The 18,601-nt window shown below is 39.8% G+C and overlaps 1 protein-coding gene across 1 annotated transcript; it reads right to left on the bottom strand.

Moving 5' to 3' along the window:
- Positions 1-2,352: 2,352 nt before the first annotated feature.
- On the bottom strand, positions 2,353-13,438 carry lmo4a (LIM domain only 4a). The gene is given in 5 exon segments (XM_034125757.1): positions 2,353-3,715; positions 6,253-6,411; positions 7,207-7,303; positions 13,196-13,386; positions 13,388-13,438. Coding segments are annotated over 5 exon segments (507 nt in total). The 3' UTR covers positions 2,353-3,706.
- Positions 13,439-18,601: the final 5,163 nt, after the last annotated feature.

Consider the following 18,601-nt stretch of genomic DNA (forward strand, 5'->3'; position numbering starts at 1 on the left):
GAAACGCTCCCATTAAAAGCCTCATTGTTTCTGTGAATGTGACGCTAATTGGACTTACCATGTGAGAGGAGCTGCTGAATTCTGCGGCCGTTAATTTGAAGAGTCACAGCTGGCTACTCGTGTGTGCCTCTGCCCGTTCGGCCTGCTTCAAAACACCCTCTAATGTTGCTCTGTTGAAAAGCCACACAAACAATATGGGAAAAAGAGCGATCCTAAATTAGCATGAAAGAGATCGTCGTGTAGTTTCCAAGCCAAATGTACGCTTACAAATAAGGCTAATTTAAAGGCGTGTTCCGTGCCAAAAAGCAATCAGGACGGACCCTGAAAAAAAGATCAGAGACCAGAAGAGATGTTTAAAATGTCAAGTTAAATATTTTAATTGGGACGGACAGAGGAGGGAGGAATCAGAAACGTTTCATGGTTAAAAACAATACACTTTCTGACTTGCTGTTTCCCGTCTGACAGCAGAGCACAAACTGCTGCTGCCTGGAGCCCACAGGAAAACGCCTTCCCTTTTAATTAGACCAGCTCACCAGATTAGGCCTCATTAGGCTGCAGCAGCAATGCAGCTAAACCCATGCAGGCCTCCAGCGCATCCCACTTTAATTGCTTCTGTAATGGCTTCGACTCAGGCCTTTGAAATCCCATTCCTGTGGGTAATCAGCCATGTTTGTCTGAGATCCACAAGCATCTCTTACTTACTCCTCAGCCTGCATCGGCTACCTGTAACTTGTTGATACACACTCTACTGTAACACACTCATCACATGACAGAAAACAAAGGTAAATGGCTAAATGATCATGAGTTCTTTCAAGAGGAATTAGCATTGATCCACACACTTGATTGCATCATGATTCATACTCTGTAGCACAACACAAGGACACTTTAACATATCTTCTTAATCGTCCTTCACAGAAACTTGACAATAGCCACAATAAACATTTGGCATGTAAAGAAAACATCAATGCTGCTTTGGCTTCATGAGATGTATCTTTGCAAACACACGAGGCCCAACAGTACCCATGATGTACCATCAACAGCTGAAGGAGAGAAGAAAGACCTTGAAGAAGAAATAACAAATTACATTCTTATGTAATTCTTAGGGAGCGTTAAACTTCCAGGCCCTAAACAACCGAAGCTTAGAAATGATACCAAATCCAGAAACTGTGAAATGTGGAATCATAGAGAGGCGAAGTCCCTCCCTTTCCGGGGGACCTCCATGGGACCTTATTCCGGAAAGATTATGTATTGAAGTCAATGGAGAGAGAAAGATTATCTTTCGATCCCGTTTGAATTGTGCCACGAATTACACATATGATGTTTGCCAATTTAAAAGATAATTTTGCAAGTCTAAAAAATAAAAATGTGTCGTAAAACTGTGAAGTAACACTTTTGTTTGTGTGAAACCGCTCAATGAACTACATCTCCCGTCTCGCACCACACACCCAGACGGCCGTCACGTTGGCACATTTCACTTCTTTCTTTCAGAATGAGGCGGAAAGTATTAAAAGAGGTGAAAATCACTCCAAGTCTGGGCATGTTGAGAGCTGTACATACACACAAGGGGAGTTAGTCGGTTCCTAAGAGCCAGCATGCGGGACCGGGATGCTGGGATTTGTAGTCTTTCTAGTTGCATATTTTTCATAGTCTTATATTTCAACAGTTTTACGACAAACTGTGACTTTTTTTACATGGAAATGATTTTTTAAGATTGACAAACATCATATGTGTAATTCATGGCACAATTCAAACGGGATCGAAAGATAATCGTTCTCTCCCCATTGACTTCAATACATAATTTTTCCGAAATAAGGTCCCATGGGTCGGAAGTAGATGGGCGGGACTTCGCCTCTCTATGGGCCTTTTGGGACATGTCAAACATTAAAATGCAAGTGAGAATCCCAACTGTTAGAGACCTTGTTTTAAAGAGTTTGTGGCATGCTACATTGAGAGGTGCTCTTTGGGCCTCGAGGATGCAGAAGATGGCCAGAAGATCCTTGGAAGATGCAGGTATTTCTCATAAAGATTCAGGCCATTTTGGCTTCACGCGCCACCAATGGTGTATCCAGTTCTCTTTAAACATCCATATACAGATGGACCCAGGAAACCACCATGTACCAAACATTTTTCCAAAACCAAACCGTTGACTTGTAGATCAATTTTGTAGCATTCCTAAATTGCAAGACGTAGGTAACACACGTAAAGGTGTAATTAATATCATGTTATTCCATACACAACTTGCATATTTCATAGACACTGTGGGTGTAGATTCCCAGTTAGCTACATGGCTAACCTCAGAGTTAGCCGAAGGGTCAAAAGTTAGTAAAATAATTCACAACCATAATGTTTCTTTTTGGGAAAAGCAATACTTTTATTCTTCTGCATAAAAACGTCATCATTAAAACCTTAAACTTAAGTCACGCAACAAACAAACAAACAAACATATTGTAACCATAACAGGATTTTTTTTTTTTGTCGTTTTGTTTCCTACACCAAAATAAGTAGTTCTGATTCACAAATGAACCGTGTGTTAGTCCGGATAAAGTTAAGTGTTGGAAAAAGTGTCTGAAAAGACGATAAAGAACTGAATTGTGGAGTTAGACTCTTAAACTGTCGCCATTTCTCATTTCGGGATTCTTTAGACGGGCCTTCACTTATGGCTCAATATAGCGATTGCCCACGACTTTGACTTAAATTATACTTACTTACTGAGATAAAAAATCAAGTTTGGTCCAAATGTTGAACAAAAATTGAACAACATTTGCAAAAACAGCAAATCAGCATCAGAAAATGCAAATTATTATGCGTTTATATTCATTACAATGCATTCAATTGTATTAATTGTATGAGGATTATTTTATCCCTTTTCCAGTTAGCATAGGGGAAGCAGGGAGACGGCAGAGTGTAATTCATCGGGATGAATCGCCTACTTCGCTCAAGGTTTCTCACATTCAAACTGGGAATAAATGAATGGTCCTTATTTACCGAAATATTGACTTTAATATGAGTTTAGTACACGAACTGTGACAGGATAAATCAAGCTGCTTCTGTCCGAGACGGGAAGCACAACATGGCGATTATCAATCTGAATATTATCCTGTTTGGTTAATATTTTAAAGACAATCAAACAGAGACATGTTGAAGGTATCTATACAGATGTTTTCCTCTTCACCTGTCGCTCAGAGTCTGCAGGGAAACATCCAGCAGCTGGAATCACGATTCACCAGATCCATACTTTCGTTTCCTCACACCAAAAGAAACATGATCAAACTAAGTGTGTGTGGTTTGTGATGTTGGAGGTATATTCACCTTCTGAAATATACCCAGTGCTGTCAGTCTTCTCTCCTCCACTGTGATTGGTTAGCGGGTAAACGTGAATAATTACGCTGGATTTCCAAATTGGATGATTGCATGGCAGTCCTCCTTTTTGCTCGTTAGCCATGCCACTTCTTATCAGTTATATTTCCACAGTTCACAATAGACAACAGTCTACATAAATTCCATCCTCAGCGTCCTCGTCCTCCTGCACTTTGTCCAGATTTCTCTCCTCACAGTCCTCAGAGGAGACCAGTGTCTGTTTGGGATGTTGAAATCTAAACGAGTACGACTTCATCCAGACTGGAGGACGGGTAGAGGAAGGAGGTGAAGGAGAGACAAAGAATGAAGGTCGGGGAGAAGGCACACATTTGGTTTTTCCTCCTAATCCTCAGCAGACCTGTAAACAGCGGAGAGAAGAGGTTGTAATTAATGTCACACGTCGTACAGTCAGGGAGTTTACATCCTGTTGTTTGTTACGTTTCTGCATTTGAAGACCTCTGAATCACGAGGAGATAATTTCCTTTAGTTGTGCCATAATTTATAATCCTATAATAGTATATATATACGGGCGGCATCCAGGTGCAATTCGGCCTCAACTGGCCAATCACAAAATAAATGTTTTGGAGTTCATTGATTGTTATTTTCTACATTCCACCGATATAACACTGCTATAACACATTAATACACCGCTATGAAAACCATGTTACACCATTATTACACCTGTAATACACCCATATTATACCCATGTTACACCATTATTGGACCCATAATATACCCAATGTTACACTGTTATTACACCCAAATTATACCCAATGTTACACTGTTATTACACCCATGTTACACCCAAATTATACCCAATGTTACACTGTTATTACACCCAAATTATACCCAATGTTACACTGTTATTACACCCAAATTATACCCAATGTTACACTGTTATTACACCCATGTTACACCCAAATTATACCCAATGTTACACTGTTATTACACCCAAATTATACCCAATGTTACACTGTTATTACACCCATGTTACACCCAAATTATACCCAATGTTACACTGTTATTACACCCATGTTACACCCAAATTATACCCAATGTTACACCATTATTACACCTGTAATACACCCATATTATACCCATGTTACACCATTATTGGACCCATAATATACCCAATGTTACACTGTTATTACACCCATGTTACACCCAAATTATACCCAATGTTACACTGTTATTACCCTCATGTTACACCCAAATTATACCCAATGTTACACTGTTATTACCCTCATGTTATACCCAAATTATACCCAATGTGACACTGTTATTACCCTCATGTTATACCCAAATTATACCCAATGTTACACTGTTATTACACCCATGTTACACCCAAATTATACCCAATGTTACACTGTTATTACCCTCATGTTATACCCAAATTATACCCAATGTTACACTGTTATTACACCCATGTTACACCCAAATTATACCCAATGTTACACCATTATTACACCTGTAATACACCCATATTATACCCATGTTACACCATTATTGGACCCATAATATACCCAATGTTACACTGTTATTACACCCATGTTACACCCAAATTATACCCAATGTTACACTGTTATTACCCTCATGTTACACCCAAATTATACCCAATGTTACACTGTTATTACCCTCATGTTACACCCATATTATACCCAATGTTACACTGTTATTACACCTATGTTACACCCAAATTATACCCAATGTTACACTGTTATTACACCCCATGTTACACCCAAATTATACCCAATGTTACACTGTTATTACACCCATGTTACACCCAAATTATACCCAATGTTACACTGTTATTACACCCATGTTACACCCAAATTATACCCAATGTTACACTGTTATTACACCCATGTTACACCCAAATTATACCCAATGTTACACTGTTATTACACCCATGTTACACTCAAATTATACCCAATGTTACACTGTTATTACACCCATGTTACACCCAAATTATACCCAATGTTACACCATTATTACACCTGTAATACACCCATATTATACCCATGTTACACCATTATTGGACCCATAATATACCCAATGTTACACTGTTATTACACCCATGTTACACCCAAATTATACCCAATGTTACACTGTTATTACCCTCATGTTATACCCAAATTATACCCAATGTTACACTGTTATTACACCCATGTTACACCCAAATTATACCCAATGTTACACTGTTATTACACCCAAATTATACCCAATGTTACACTGTTATTACACCCATGTTACACCCAAATTATACCCAATGTTACACTGTTATTACACCCATGTTACACCAAATTATACCCAATGTTACACTGTTATTACACCCAAATTATACCCAATGTTACACTGTTATTACACCCAAATTATACCCAATGTTACACTGTTATTACACCCATGTTACACCCAAATTATACCCAATGTTACACTGTTATTACACCCATGTTACACCCAAATTATACCCAATGTTACACCATTATTACACCTGTAATACACCCATATTATACCCATGTTACACCATTATTGGACCCATAATATACCCAATGTTACACTGTTATTACACCCATGTTACACCCAAATTATACCCAATGTTACACTGTTATTACCCTCATGTTATACCCAAATTATACCCAATGTTACACTGTTATTACACCCATGTTACACCCAAATTATACCCAATGTTGCACTGTTATTACACTCATTTTACACATGGACACAGCCTGTCCCATGACCATTTAAGGGTTAAAATATCCCTCAGTTTTTCCCTTTGTGATTGCCATACAAATGGCTGGTTGATATAGCCTGTGTTTGATTATGCACACACACACACACACACACACCAAAGGCGTATAAAGAAATGTTAGTTAGTATGATCACATGTCCTCTCACCTTCTGGTCCGACAGCATGCTGTTGTTCTGCAGAGGGGGGGGGTGTCCGCTGAGCAGACCCCCCCCCGGCCGGTCGTGTTCACAGAAGATCGTCCCGTTAACGTAGTGGAAACGGTCGCCAGGCACCAGACGGTTCCTACAGGTCGCACAGGTGAAGCACTGGGGACACACAGAGGATCAGGGTTTGTTTAAAGCAGTACACATAATTTGTATATTTGCTTCCTGATAAAAGCTAAGGGCGAAATGTTTGACAGGAAATGCTTTTATTTTGAAGTGCAAGTATGTGTCCTGCTCATTCTGTTTCCTGTTATGATTTTGAAAGGAATACGAGTATGTGAAGTGCATTTCCCCTTGTCTTCTTGTTGGTACCTGTTCTATTAATACAAAGTAAACACGTTCAGTTTGGACAAGACTCGCTTGGTTCTTCATTCAAAGCTTCTATTACACAACAGGGTTTATCAAATTCAATTCAAAGGTTGTATTACAGTGTAGAAATGGCAATGAAATTCTTCTGACCTGAGCTCCTCCAACAATGCAACATATATAATAAAATACAAAAATACAAAATAAAAAGTAGTGCAAAAAGTCTATATACATGTCAATAGAATATGATATGTACAAGAACAGAATATGAAATTAAATAATGTACATTAAGACAAAATTAAATACGGTTTATTGCGTGGATAACTATTAATATACAAGACAAGGCTTTCAATAATAATTTTCGAATGTGTAATTATGTAGATCATTTGTTTATATATAATTTGTAAGTCAATACTATTTTTGTTTATCACTTTGATACTGCTTAAGTTTGTACAGTATCATAATGCTCATGTCTCATTTCATAATTTTTATAATTTTTTTGTATTATTGTTTTACACGTTCTAAATAAATCAAATCAAATCCAATAAAACAGCATAAAGGTTTATAGTCATGCTTTAGTGACACACTCACCTTAAGGTGGTAAACATTGCCTTGTGCTCTCATCACCATCTCACTGGCAGGAATCGACTGTCCACAAGAACTGCAGGCGCCACTGTGTCCAAACAGCCTGTAAACAGAACCAGAATCAGAATCAGAATCAGAATCAGAATACATTTACATTGTTAGAGCAGAAAAGAGCCAAAGACAGCTTAAAGTGCACCTATAATGCTACTTTTAGGCAATAGCATAGGTCTCAGATATATAAAAATATATAAAAAACATGCCTATGAAGTGTTTTGCTCAAAATACCAAACAGATCACCCATTCTAGCCATGCCTCATATCCCTCTATTTCACTTCCTGTTTCAAAAGTGCTGATTTGGGGTATAAAGCTTTAAAAAAAAATATATATATTAAAAAAAAAGGAGTGGGCTGAGCTCATGCGGGACCCGGCAGCTACTGTCTAAACTAAATACTGCCGTGATGAAACGCCATATCATGGATTATCAAGGATTCTTTCTGAAACAGTATGGAGCTCAAAGGCTTTCTCTCTTGCCGGTTATACCACAAGGTGAGTTCCTTTTTATTTCCTGCTTCTTCACACACATGCTCTCCAGTACAGGTTAGCTCTGAGTGTTAGCGATGCTAATGTAAACATAGACCATATTACGTCCAAAACTATCGGGCGTTGTTTCTGATAGCAACGTTTCTGATAGGGCCGTGGGTCCACATTTCAGATATTACGTCATATCGGACGCAAATCTGGATCAGCTCCGTTGCAGCCCCGTTTTTAGAGATTTGGGTACGGAGGAAAAGAGAGAGGGTTTTATTTTCTGACGCTGCGTGAGTTCCCTGACACACCGGGGACACATTTATGTATAAAAGACATCAAAAAGTGCATTTTGCATGATAGGTCCCCTTTAATGTTACCTAAGAAGCATGCATACAAAATATTAAAGATACAAAAATAATAATAAAAATGACACAATTTACAAAATACACATCCTGTTACAGTTCTGAGGAGAACACACACGAGTCTGTTAGTTCAATGGCTGCTGCATCAACAACACTTCACCCTCAGCACATCGACACACTCCAAAGGAAGCACTTTGAGAGGGATCCTTTGTAATTGGTGGGTGTTGTAAGTAAGAATGAGTATTACCACACTCACACTCCCCTTTCAATGTCACGGTGCTCAAACCCACAGCGCCTCACACTCAGGGACGTTTCACTTCTTGGGACTCATTAACGATGTCTTTATTTACTATTTATAACATCTGTATTTAACTAACTAAACCCTGCACCTTGTGTTTGTTCTGTTATATAAATTCATTGAAAACGAATGCACTATACTACTCTTTGCTCTTTCTGTTTGGATGCTAACTGCATTTCGTTGTCCTCTGTGCAATGACAATAACGTTTAATCTAATCTAATAAGAGACAGGAGGTCAATCGAACTAGATGCTGTTCTTTGCAAAGGAGCAACCTGCAATCTTCCAAGTCTAGAATGAGTATTTATTTCGTATCACTTTAAAAGTCAACTTTAAATTGCCCAGTTACCAACAACAGGTAACCAAACTGCCCTTCACACAGATCTCTCTGAGCTGGATGAGACAGAGGTTTGGCTGTGTGACATTTGAAGAGCTGGCATCGTCCCTAATTAGCAAGAAGAACATTATAAAAAGGCCATCTGATATTTAGCATATCATTCATAGCAAGATGTAAAAGTTCAACACTTGATGCAGACAGCATTATCACAGCCCCGAGGCCCACAGCGTCACCATCTCTTCCTGCGTCACCTGAGTACGCAGGTGTTCCTGTGAGCAACACATATAGAGACTCAACGCTCCTGTCCTTCGTCTGAACTCTCAAGTGTAAATAGAGTTTGTACAAAGAACAGCACAGACATTCTTTTCAGTGTTAGCCCGTTGGGTTGGAGGTGAGATACAGTATCTATAGCAGGGGTGTCAAACTCAATTTCATCGTGGGCCACATTAGCATTATGGTTGCACTCAAAGGGCCGGTTGTAACTATATAATTTATACATATATAAATATATAATATATATATCAAATAATGTATTATATTACATTATTGCCTCTGAATTGGGTTATTATCGGATAGGGTAATAACTTCGTAATTAACTACATCTGAAAGCAGAAGTCCAGGGCAAATAATTGCAAGTCTCTTCAGTGCGCATGTCACAAAACGAGATGCATTGTGGGACATGTAGTTTATGGGCAACGTGCTTCTGTAAATCATCATGTAACCGTATAATAAACGTATTATATTCTTTCAGAGCTCTTGCGGGCCACATAAAATGAAGTCGCGGGCCGGATTTGGCCCCCGGGCCTTGAGTTTGACACCCCTGATCTATAGTATATGTGCATTACCTTGGTTGCTGATTGGCTAATGGTTACACAAGCCAAAAAAACATTGTGACATCATAAAGTGTCCACAATCTGATCAGCTCATTTTCAGACAGGTTTTTATAAAAATGGATCAGGACAAAAAGAGAGAGAATCTTTGTTCCTGAAACTTTCAGAATCTCTTTACACAGAGGGGGGGACACATGTTGATGAAGAAGAGACATGAAGAAGAGGGGACACATGTTGATGTAGAAGAGACATGAAGAAGAGGGGACACATGTTGATGTAGAAGAGACATGAAGAAGAGGGGACACATGTTGATGTAGAAGAGACATGAAGAAGAGGGGACACATGTTGATGTAGAAGAGACATGAACAAGTGCATTTTGCACATTAGGTGACCACTTGTAACCATAATAGCACCTGAACTCCAGCAGGTGGAAGTCATGGTTACAGCTCTGGTGAAACTGATGCTCTCTGCCTCCATCTCTCAGTGAGTGCACAGAGTAATGAATTTGTTATCTTAATCCAAACAGTCATTTAATGAGAGCGCCTGAGAGGATTCCTGTTCTCCTTAATTAATTAACCCACACACACACACACACACACACACACACACACACACACACACACACACACACACACACACACACACACACACACACACACACACACACACACACACACACACACACACACACACACACACACACACACACACACACACACACACACACACACACACACACACACACACACACACACACACACACACACACACACACACACACACACACACACACACACCTCTTAAGGCTCAGTTACAGCTTTACTGACATTGGGTCTCACTCACGCTGCTATACGTCTTCTGCATCTCTAATACCAACGTCAAATGAGTTATAAGCCGGCAATAAGGCCACGTTTACACGGAGACGCAACGGGTTGTATCCGCTACAGTTCTCTATCGTATGGACGGTTCGTTCACACAAGGCCGTAACGGAACCGCGGAAACGGAGCCCTCAAACGATAACGGGTCCCAAGGTGGGTAGATCTGCGGACGAAACGCTCTGGGGGGCCAAACGGCTCCGTGTGTACGTCCTATACGCCATAGCCCCGCCTCTCCCCACCTCTCCTGCTCACCCCCGCGTCATTGCTGAAGAGTTTTCGCCAACAACCTCTTCTGCTCACTGCTGTAGCATGGTCAGTAGCTACTGTCTGCTACTGACCATGCTACAGATGTTAGTGCAAACTCTACAGCTCCTCTACCACAACCATCAGCAACAAGTGGACATGGAGAATTACATGAACTACATGTTGCTAAATCCACCGCGGGGAATAAACAGAAGGGCAACCAGGCAACCATGCTCGGGGGGTCTTCTTCGCTGCTTTTGGTGTATTTTGTGGCGGAAGTACAGCGCCACTTACAGGCCCGGCATGTGTACTACAGCGTCTCCAGCGGGTCGAGCGGTCTCGTGTGGACGGAAGACTTTTTTGATATCGACTAAGGTTCGTTTTCGTTATCGTATCCGTGTAAACGTGGCCTAAGAGCGCTATACTCAGGTTTTCTTTTAATTATCAGCTACAGCTATCACTATAATCCTTTTCACACATTACACAGGACTACAGAAACAGATGCTAAGTGGCAGGTCAACAACTTAAAGTCCTAGACTGGTTCAGCACACAGCTAGAAATAGTTACACCAAATAAACAAACAGACACAAATATTTGACAAGTTTTACTCCACTTAGCCAGCAATTCAGAGAACCATGTATGTAAAACTGCTTATTAACATTTGTTGGGATTCCTGTCAACTCGGTCATGGATTTTAATTTCCCGTATGTCTCTATTGGTGTGAAAACCCTAAACCAATTCCTGTGTCTAAAGTGCGCTAAACTCTTTACACTTTCATTGTAGAGTCAGTTATTATAGACCCCTAGTTATGATTTTATGATTATTAATGGCCCTATTAATATAAATGATCATTAATATTGGTTAATTACTGCTCATACTAGAACCCCAACATATGCTATTAAGCAATTCAAACAAGCCATTCACAATGAATACACCACTGATTAAAGCACAGGTAAAATACTAATAGAAAAGCAGTCAGAAGAGTATCAGCCGACTCAGGTTGGAGTGCTGTGAGTGACTTGAGAGGAAAGCAATCTTAAGGCATTCATAAACTGGCATTTTTTAGCCTAGCTCGTTATGGCCAATGTCTGCAATGGTCTGTTTGGCCAGTTTGACCAATGGAAAGGCTCTCTGTGAGTAACGCTGAAAACCACAGATGAATAATGTATTTTTTCAGGCGGAAAGGACCTAAAATGACCTGTTTCTAGCTTCTTAAATGTGAGTGTTCTGCCTGATGTGATAGTGAACTGAATATATAAACATCCATCAATAGGAAGACAACTTGTTGGACATGAAGACAATGTGATGCTCTTCTCCGGAGCAGCAGTACGAACATTTTAGTACTTGTATACACTTTTGAAAGATTACAAAACTAGCAGCCCTAACATGTTCAAATGTCTTGTTTGCTTTGCGGTTTGTTAATTGATTCACATGAATAAAATACATTTTCAGAACCCCATGTCGTGTCTGGCAGTACTGTTCTTTAGTGTTGTAACACCTGTGTGAAGGGGAACGGTTAATTTAAACTATCATCACATCCTCCCTCAGTACATGCACTGTGCTCCGAGTGTACAGAGAGTTACAGCCCTGACTTTCCAAATGTGTCTCTTGGCACCAGATACAATCGATTGGTTTTGGAACTTCCTGGCAAAAAGCTGGGGGGAGCAGAGGTGGGAAGTAGTGGAGTACAAATACTGTGTTACTGTACTTAAGTACATTTTTCTGGTATCAGTACTTTACTCCACTACTTTTTACTTTGACTTCTTACATTTTGAACACAAATACCTGTACTTTCTACTTCTTACATTTTGAACCCAAATACCTGTACTTTCTACTTCTTACATTTTGAACACAAATAGCTGTACTTTCTACTTCTTACATTTTGAACACAAATACCTGTACTTTCTACTTCTTACATGTTGAACCCAAATACCTGTACTTTCTACTTCTTACATGTTGAACACAAATACCTGTACTTTCTACTTCTTACATTTTGAACACAAATACCTGTACTTTCTACTTCTTACATGTTGAACACAAATACCTGTACTTTCTACTTCTTACATGTTGAACCCAAATACCTGTACTTTCTACTTCTTACTTTTCCAAACAGGCTGGTTCCTTTAGTTTGAATGTGTGTTTGGTGGCGTGATCATTATTATTTAGAGTCATTGCGTGCCTATTGATTTGAACACGATCCGTGTATCCATCATTTCCTGGTCTTCTCTAAAGAAGAGGGACCAATGAAAACGTTGTCATGTTGCCGTTGTTCAGCATGGAAACATTCATTAGCTAACAATGACATTATTGTTCTATTAATATAAAGGGAGGTCAGGTACTCTTTAAAACAGCTGCTAGTTATGGGTACTTTTTACTTAAGTACATTTCAAAGCCCTCTTTACTTTGACTTGAGTAAAGAAGTTTAGTCAGTACTTCTACTTTTACCAGAGTATTTTTAAACACGAGTATGTGTACTTCTACTTGAGTAAAGGATGTGTGTACTCTTGCCCCCTCTTCTCACCTGATGTAGTCGTTCTTGCAGAGGATCATGCCCCCCTTGCTGTAGCAGGTGCTGCTGTACTCCCCCAGCTGAGCGTGGCAGCAGGAGCACTTCAGGCAGCGTGTGTGCCAGTATCGCTCCATGGAGAAGAGCAGGAAGCGGTCCACGATACGTCCTCCACATCCTGCACACATCCTCCCCACCGCCCCCCCCGCCTCCGCCCATCACTGCCACTGTGGGCGCCTCCACCCTGCTGTTCACCATGAAGACCTGAGGACAGGAAAGGGGAAGAATTCAATGGAAACGGTTAAAATATGTGGCATTGAGAAATGAAAAGCTACAAAAGAAATGTCTCTATCCACAATATTCCTGATAAAAAATGTGTGTGTTGGTACAGTCTAAGGAGTTTTAGTACTTGTATACACTTTTGAAAGATTACCCTGGTATATTCACTTATCTGCAGCACTATAACTACAAAACGAGCAGCCCTAAACAAGTTTTCACTGAAGAAAAGCACACAAATCTAGGAGAAAGTGCTCAGCCCTACAGTGTTCAAACGTCTTGTTTGCTTGTCTGTTTGTTAATTGATTGCATGAATAAAATACATTTTCAGAACCCCATGTCATGTCTGGCAGTACTGTTCTCTCGTGTTTTAACACCTGTGTGAAGGGGAACGGTTCATTTAAACTATCACATCCTCCCTCAGTACATGTACTGTGCTCCGAGTGTACAGAGAGTTACAGCCCTGACTTTCCAAATGTGTCTCTTGGCACCAGATACAATCGATAGGTTTTGGAACTTCCTGGCAAAAAGCTGGGGGCTATTTACTTGTGGGGATAAGGGAATGTGAAACCCTAAAAAGAAAACACACACACACACACAAGCATACTCCCATCAGAGAGCTGCCAAACAAGTTCAAAGTAGTGTCCAACTCAAAAGAAACCCACACACTTTTTGGGCCTAGAAATACGTCTAACTTTAACTTGATAATACGTCCCAAGAGGAGGCTCTTTGAAGCGGCAGCATGGCGGCGCAGTGACAGGATGCAGAGACCTCTGGAAATCTACTTTATTTGATTCAGCTGCTCATTCCTCCATCATCTCTCCAACGTCACGGAAAGGAAACTAATTGTTAAAGAGTTTAAAAAACGAACAGGGATTTTAAAAAGAGAGTAGCTGCTGTTACTGTAACTGTTGGTGGAAACAGTGTTGCTCGGACGCCATAGGGCAACACGTATTGTATTTCTCCCTTCTTCATTTTTCCATGACAAAACTGAACTGATTTCATGCACAGCTGGGAATAATATTGCTTTTGAATCACACTGAGTACAACCATAGCAGTGTGTGCTGCTCAGCAATGAGTCAGCACACACTGCCTCTTCAGCCGCTTCTATGATTTATAATTAGCGCCAACAACAACATAAAATAATTGCAGTGCTAGATTTCATTTTCCAAATGAGCAACAGCAGCACAATTTGTCCTCTAAAGAGTCTCATTTCACCAAGGGCATGTTTAGCTTTACGACTAGCCTTCCCACAAGATTATTTGAGATTGCAGCAGCTGGTCCTCTGCAGAGCGGGCTGCCCTCAATAGCCTCATTTTGTAGAGTAGACACCTGGCTCTAATCAGCCACAGGAACACCATGTTAGGAAGCCCAAGGCTGCACTCAACCACAAACAGCCTCCTGTACTGGGACCAAAACCGTCCTGTTAGTGGAGGCTGATTCATGAATGAATGAAGCCCCACTCCTTTATTCACAAATCTAACTTTCAAATAAACCACTTCAATCCTGGTGTTCCCATTGTGAGCATTGTATGAACCGAACAGGCTGAATTTATAGTTTTATAAGTCAAAGTCAAAGTCTTTATTGTCAATCTTTCAGTTTGTGTGTACAGACAGAGAGATCGAAATACCTTTTCCCACAATCCCGAATGCAAAAACAAATATATATAAATTACATTTTATTCCTATTCCCCTCGAACACAAGAAGTCTGGTCCTTCATATTTCTCTTTACAGTTCCTGGGTTTCTGATGGTGGTTGATTACGTTTTAAACACTACAACGCTCTTAGTGAGTCTGTGTTTTCCTTAATGAGGATAATCTTAAACGCATGAATTAAAATATCGATATTTTGCATGACACACTATGTACATACATGTATTTTGCACCACTGTCTGTACAAAATGTTCCTATAGGTTAGGAAGAACCCAGTGAAACACTAACATCACCCACTGCTTTACTGGTTTCAGACGTTGACTCGAATATCAGTTTCAAAAAAATCCATTTATCATCATATATCGTTTTCTTCACTTGATATGTACGTGCTTTAGCCTCCTGGTTTCTATCAGAGTAGCTCCTTTCTAGAGGTTTCTTAAACTGGGAAAACACTAACTAAGCATTCTGAAACCAGTATATGAAGTTGATACAGGGTTACAATAACTAGTTACATGTCAAAAAACTGTAACCCAATCGATATCAAATGCAATGCAAATAAGAGAACATATATAACCATAAGATGATTTTTACTTTCATATCATAACATATTTTCATATAAGAAATATAGTGACAGTAATAGTAAAGAAATTCTGTTTAAACTTAATACATGAATCAAAAGCACAGACTGTTTTTTTGTTTAATAAATCATTAAAAAAAGTAAGGTATTTAAGGGAGCCTAAATATAAATAAAATCCATTCAGTACGTCTACCTATAATATATCGATCTTTACTTCGAAACGTATTATAACACTGTAATCCTGCTAGCAATCTGATTACTTGAATGTAATTGTAATCAAACCATCACACCTCTTTTTTGTATCCTGACTCCCCAAGTCTACAAATCTCTAACGGGGATAGATACCCCAAAGTCTCAATGATAACCAGACGGCACGACGTCACGTCTCAGACCTCTAGAGCTGAGACACCACTACCTAACTCAGAGCAGTGAACGACCAGGAGCAAAACACACAGGATGTCTTCCTTCCTGTCCCTCAGTGGACTCGCTGTATTTTTTTTTACCAGATTTGGGTCTGAACGAGACAAAAGCTTCCGACTCTGTGAGTGAAATACAGCGAAAGCAGGTTCAGGATGGAGTAAGTGCGGCGGAGAAAGTGTGTACGGGGTCAGGGTGGTTCTGCTAATGTATTATTATCACTACTATCTGTTACTCCTAGTTAGTCCATTACTGCAACAGGAATCTTTACGTAAGTCTGTGCTGTTGGGGAATAATTTGCTTAGGTATTCAACCTTTGACACAGTTCATAATTATCTCTTCTCACTGTCTCTTTCCCATGGCATAGGTCTATGACCTTGGGTATTGCTGCTATCTCTCTTAAGGAAGGGCAGCTTGGGCGCATTGTTGTTGCCAGCTTATGACCGAGCACAAGCCACCATGAGATAGTTTATTGTTCAGGGACATCTAGAAGCCCTTCTTTTTAGGAACGTAGGTTCCCTGGCGCACATTATTTTCTATGGACGACAGCTCTAGTTAGATTCAGGGTCCATATTTGTTTAGTCTATCTAGTGAAGAATGTTGATTATTACACTCTGATAGTTAAAACCTCGAGCTACAGGAGGGTTCTTCAGAATTGATTGTGGCATCTCAACCGTGTGGTCAGCCCGTGACATGTCGTGTGAATTCTCCGGCCGAAGCTCCAAATAAACCGTCAGTGTTTGCCATCAAAGCTCCAGCTCTCCATCGTGTCTCTCTGAGTCCTGATTCTCCATTGCTTCAGAAGTTTCCCCCACATGTGCAATCATAATTTTACTACTGTTATTTACCACACTTCATTCTAGTATTTTATTTTATAAATACTGCTGCTACTTAATCCCAACTTGAATGTGGACCTCTGTAAATTGTATTATTTATTATATTTTAAATACTTTAATGCATGCCTTTTTATATAATAGTGTTCTATGTTCTCCGTCTCTATCTATACTTTGCTGTAGCAACGTAAATGTTTCCTTCGTGGGACGCATAAAGGAATTCTGATTTTGGTCGTCTAACAACGTTGGGATTTGTGGACTCGACAATTTGAGTTTCTTTCCAAAACTGATAACGTCACTGCTTTTATTTTTTTGTTTCAACCATTTGACTCTGTAGCACTTTGAGTTTTGTTTACTCAAATGAAAAGTGTGCTTATAAATCAAATGTATTATTGGTATTATTATAATCTGGGTGTGGAGATCAGAACGAGAGCAGGATTTAAAACTCAGTCTAAATCTCTCCTTTTTTTATTTTCACACATTTCATTCTGGTCTTGACAACAGGTGCAACACGCTGAATGTCTGAGAAGGGACCGTCTAAAAGAGTCCATTGTACAAATCAACGTAAACAACAAATATTCAAGGTTCAGCATATCAATACATTCTGTTCAGTGAGATCATAAATGAGACTTCCTGTACAGACTGGTGAGGCTGACGGAGTCGCTCTGTCTTCATCAGATACCTGAACCCTCCCCATGCAGAACAAAGGTGAGGCAATAAGCAACTGCTTGTGTTCTGCCCTAATAATAAAGTGACTGATGAAGCAGTTAATAGGGAGCTAATGAAGAGAAACACAATTCCACTGCCGGCAGGTTCAGGTCTCCTTTTCCACAAGCTGAATGCAATCTCCTCTCATAGAGAAATAACTATTGTAATAATACTCCTGACATCTGGACAACAGGACTGTCTTAATCAGTTGTCTGTTGGGTATCACATTCTCTCTGTTTCCATATTTCTGGACAAAGGCTTGTTGGATTAGAGGTCACGGCATTGTTTAGGTATTATTGCTAACAAATAATTTATCACATTGAGTAAATCATTACAGTCCCTCTGACCCGTTAGTGTCTTCACAATGAGGACAATGACTTTTATAAATGTGTTAAGATAAGGAGAGAAAGGACTCAAATAAACTCAACTGTCATATGCAATATTTTTGGACAACAGATTCAAGTTCGGCAGTGGCTCAGTCTGTAAGGACTTGGCCTGGGAACCATAGAATTTACGGTTCAACTCCCCGAAACCGACCTAAATATGGAGTGTGGACTTGGAGAAGTCCCAGTTCACCTCCTGGGTGCCGTACAATAGCTGCTCATTGCTCCTAGTACGATGATGGGTTAAATGCAGAGGTCCAATTCCATTGTATGTTCTGTGTGCATATGTGTGACAAATACAGAGGGTTTCATCCTCCAATTCTAAAGTTATCAACCTAAAATACCAAACATCCTCGGATCACATGCAGTTACTCTTCTGATTTGCTTATTTTTTCTGCTTTAAATCTGTGCAATTTGAATATTCCTTTTCCGTTAATTGTCGTTATTTTGTGTCAACCTGTGTTGTCGGATAGACACAGAGATATGCAATGCTTTAAAATATGTTCAAAGGCTCAACTGATTACTCCCGTCAGCCATTTCTGTTCCACTGTCTTGGGCGTCATTTGTTGTCAATT

The sequence above is a fragment of the Trematomus bernacchii genome, unplaced genomic scaffold, assembly GCF_902827165.1.
Source record: "Trematomus bernacchii unplaced genomic scaffold, fTreBer1.1, whole genome shotgun sequence".
Lineage (NCBI taxonomy): Eukaryota > Metazoa > Chordata > Actinopteri > Perciformes > Nototheniidae > Trematomus > Trematomus bernacchii.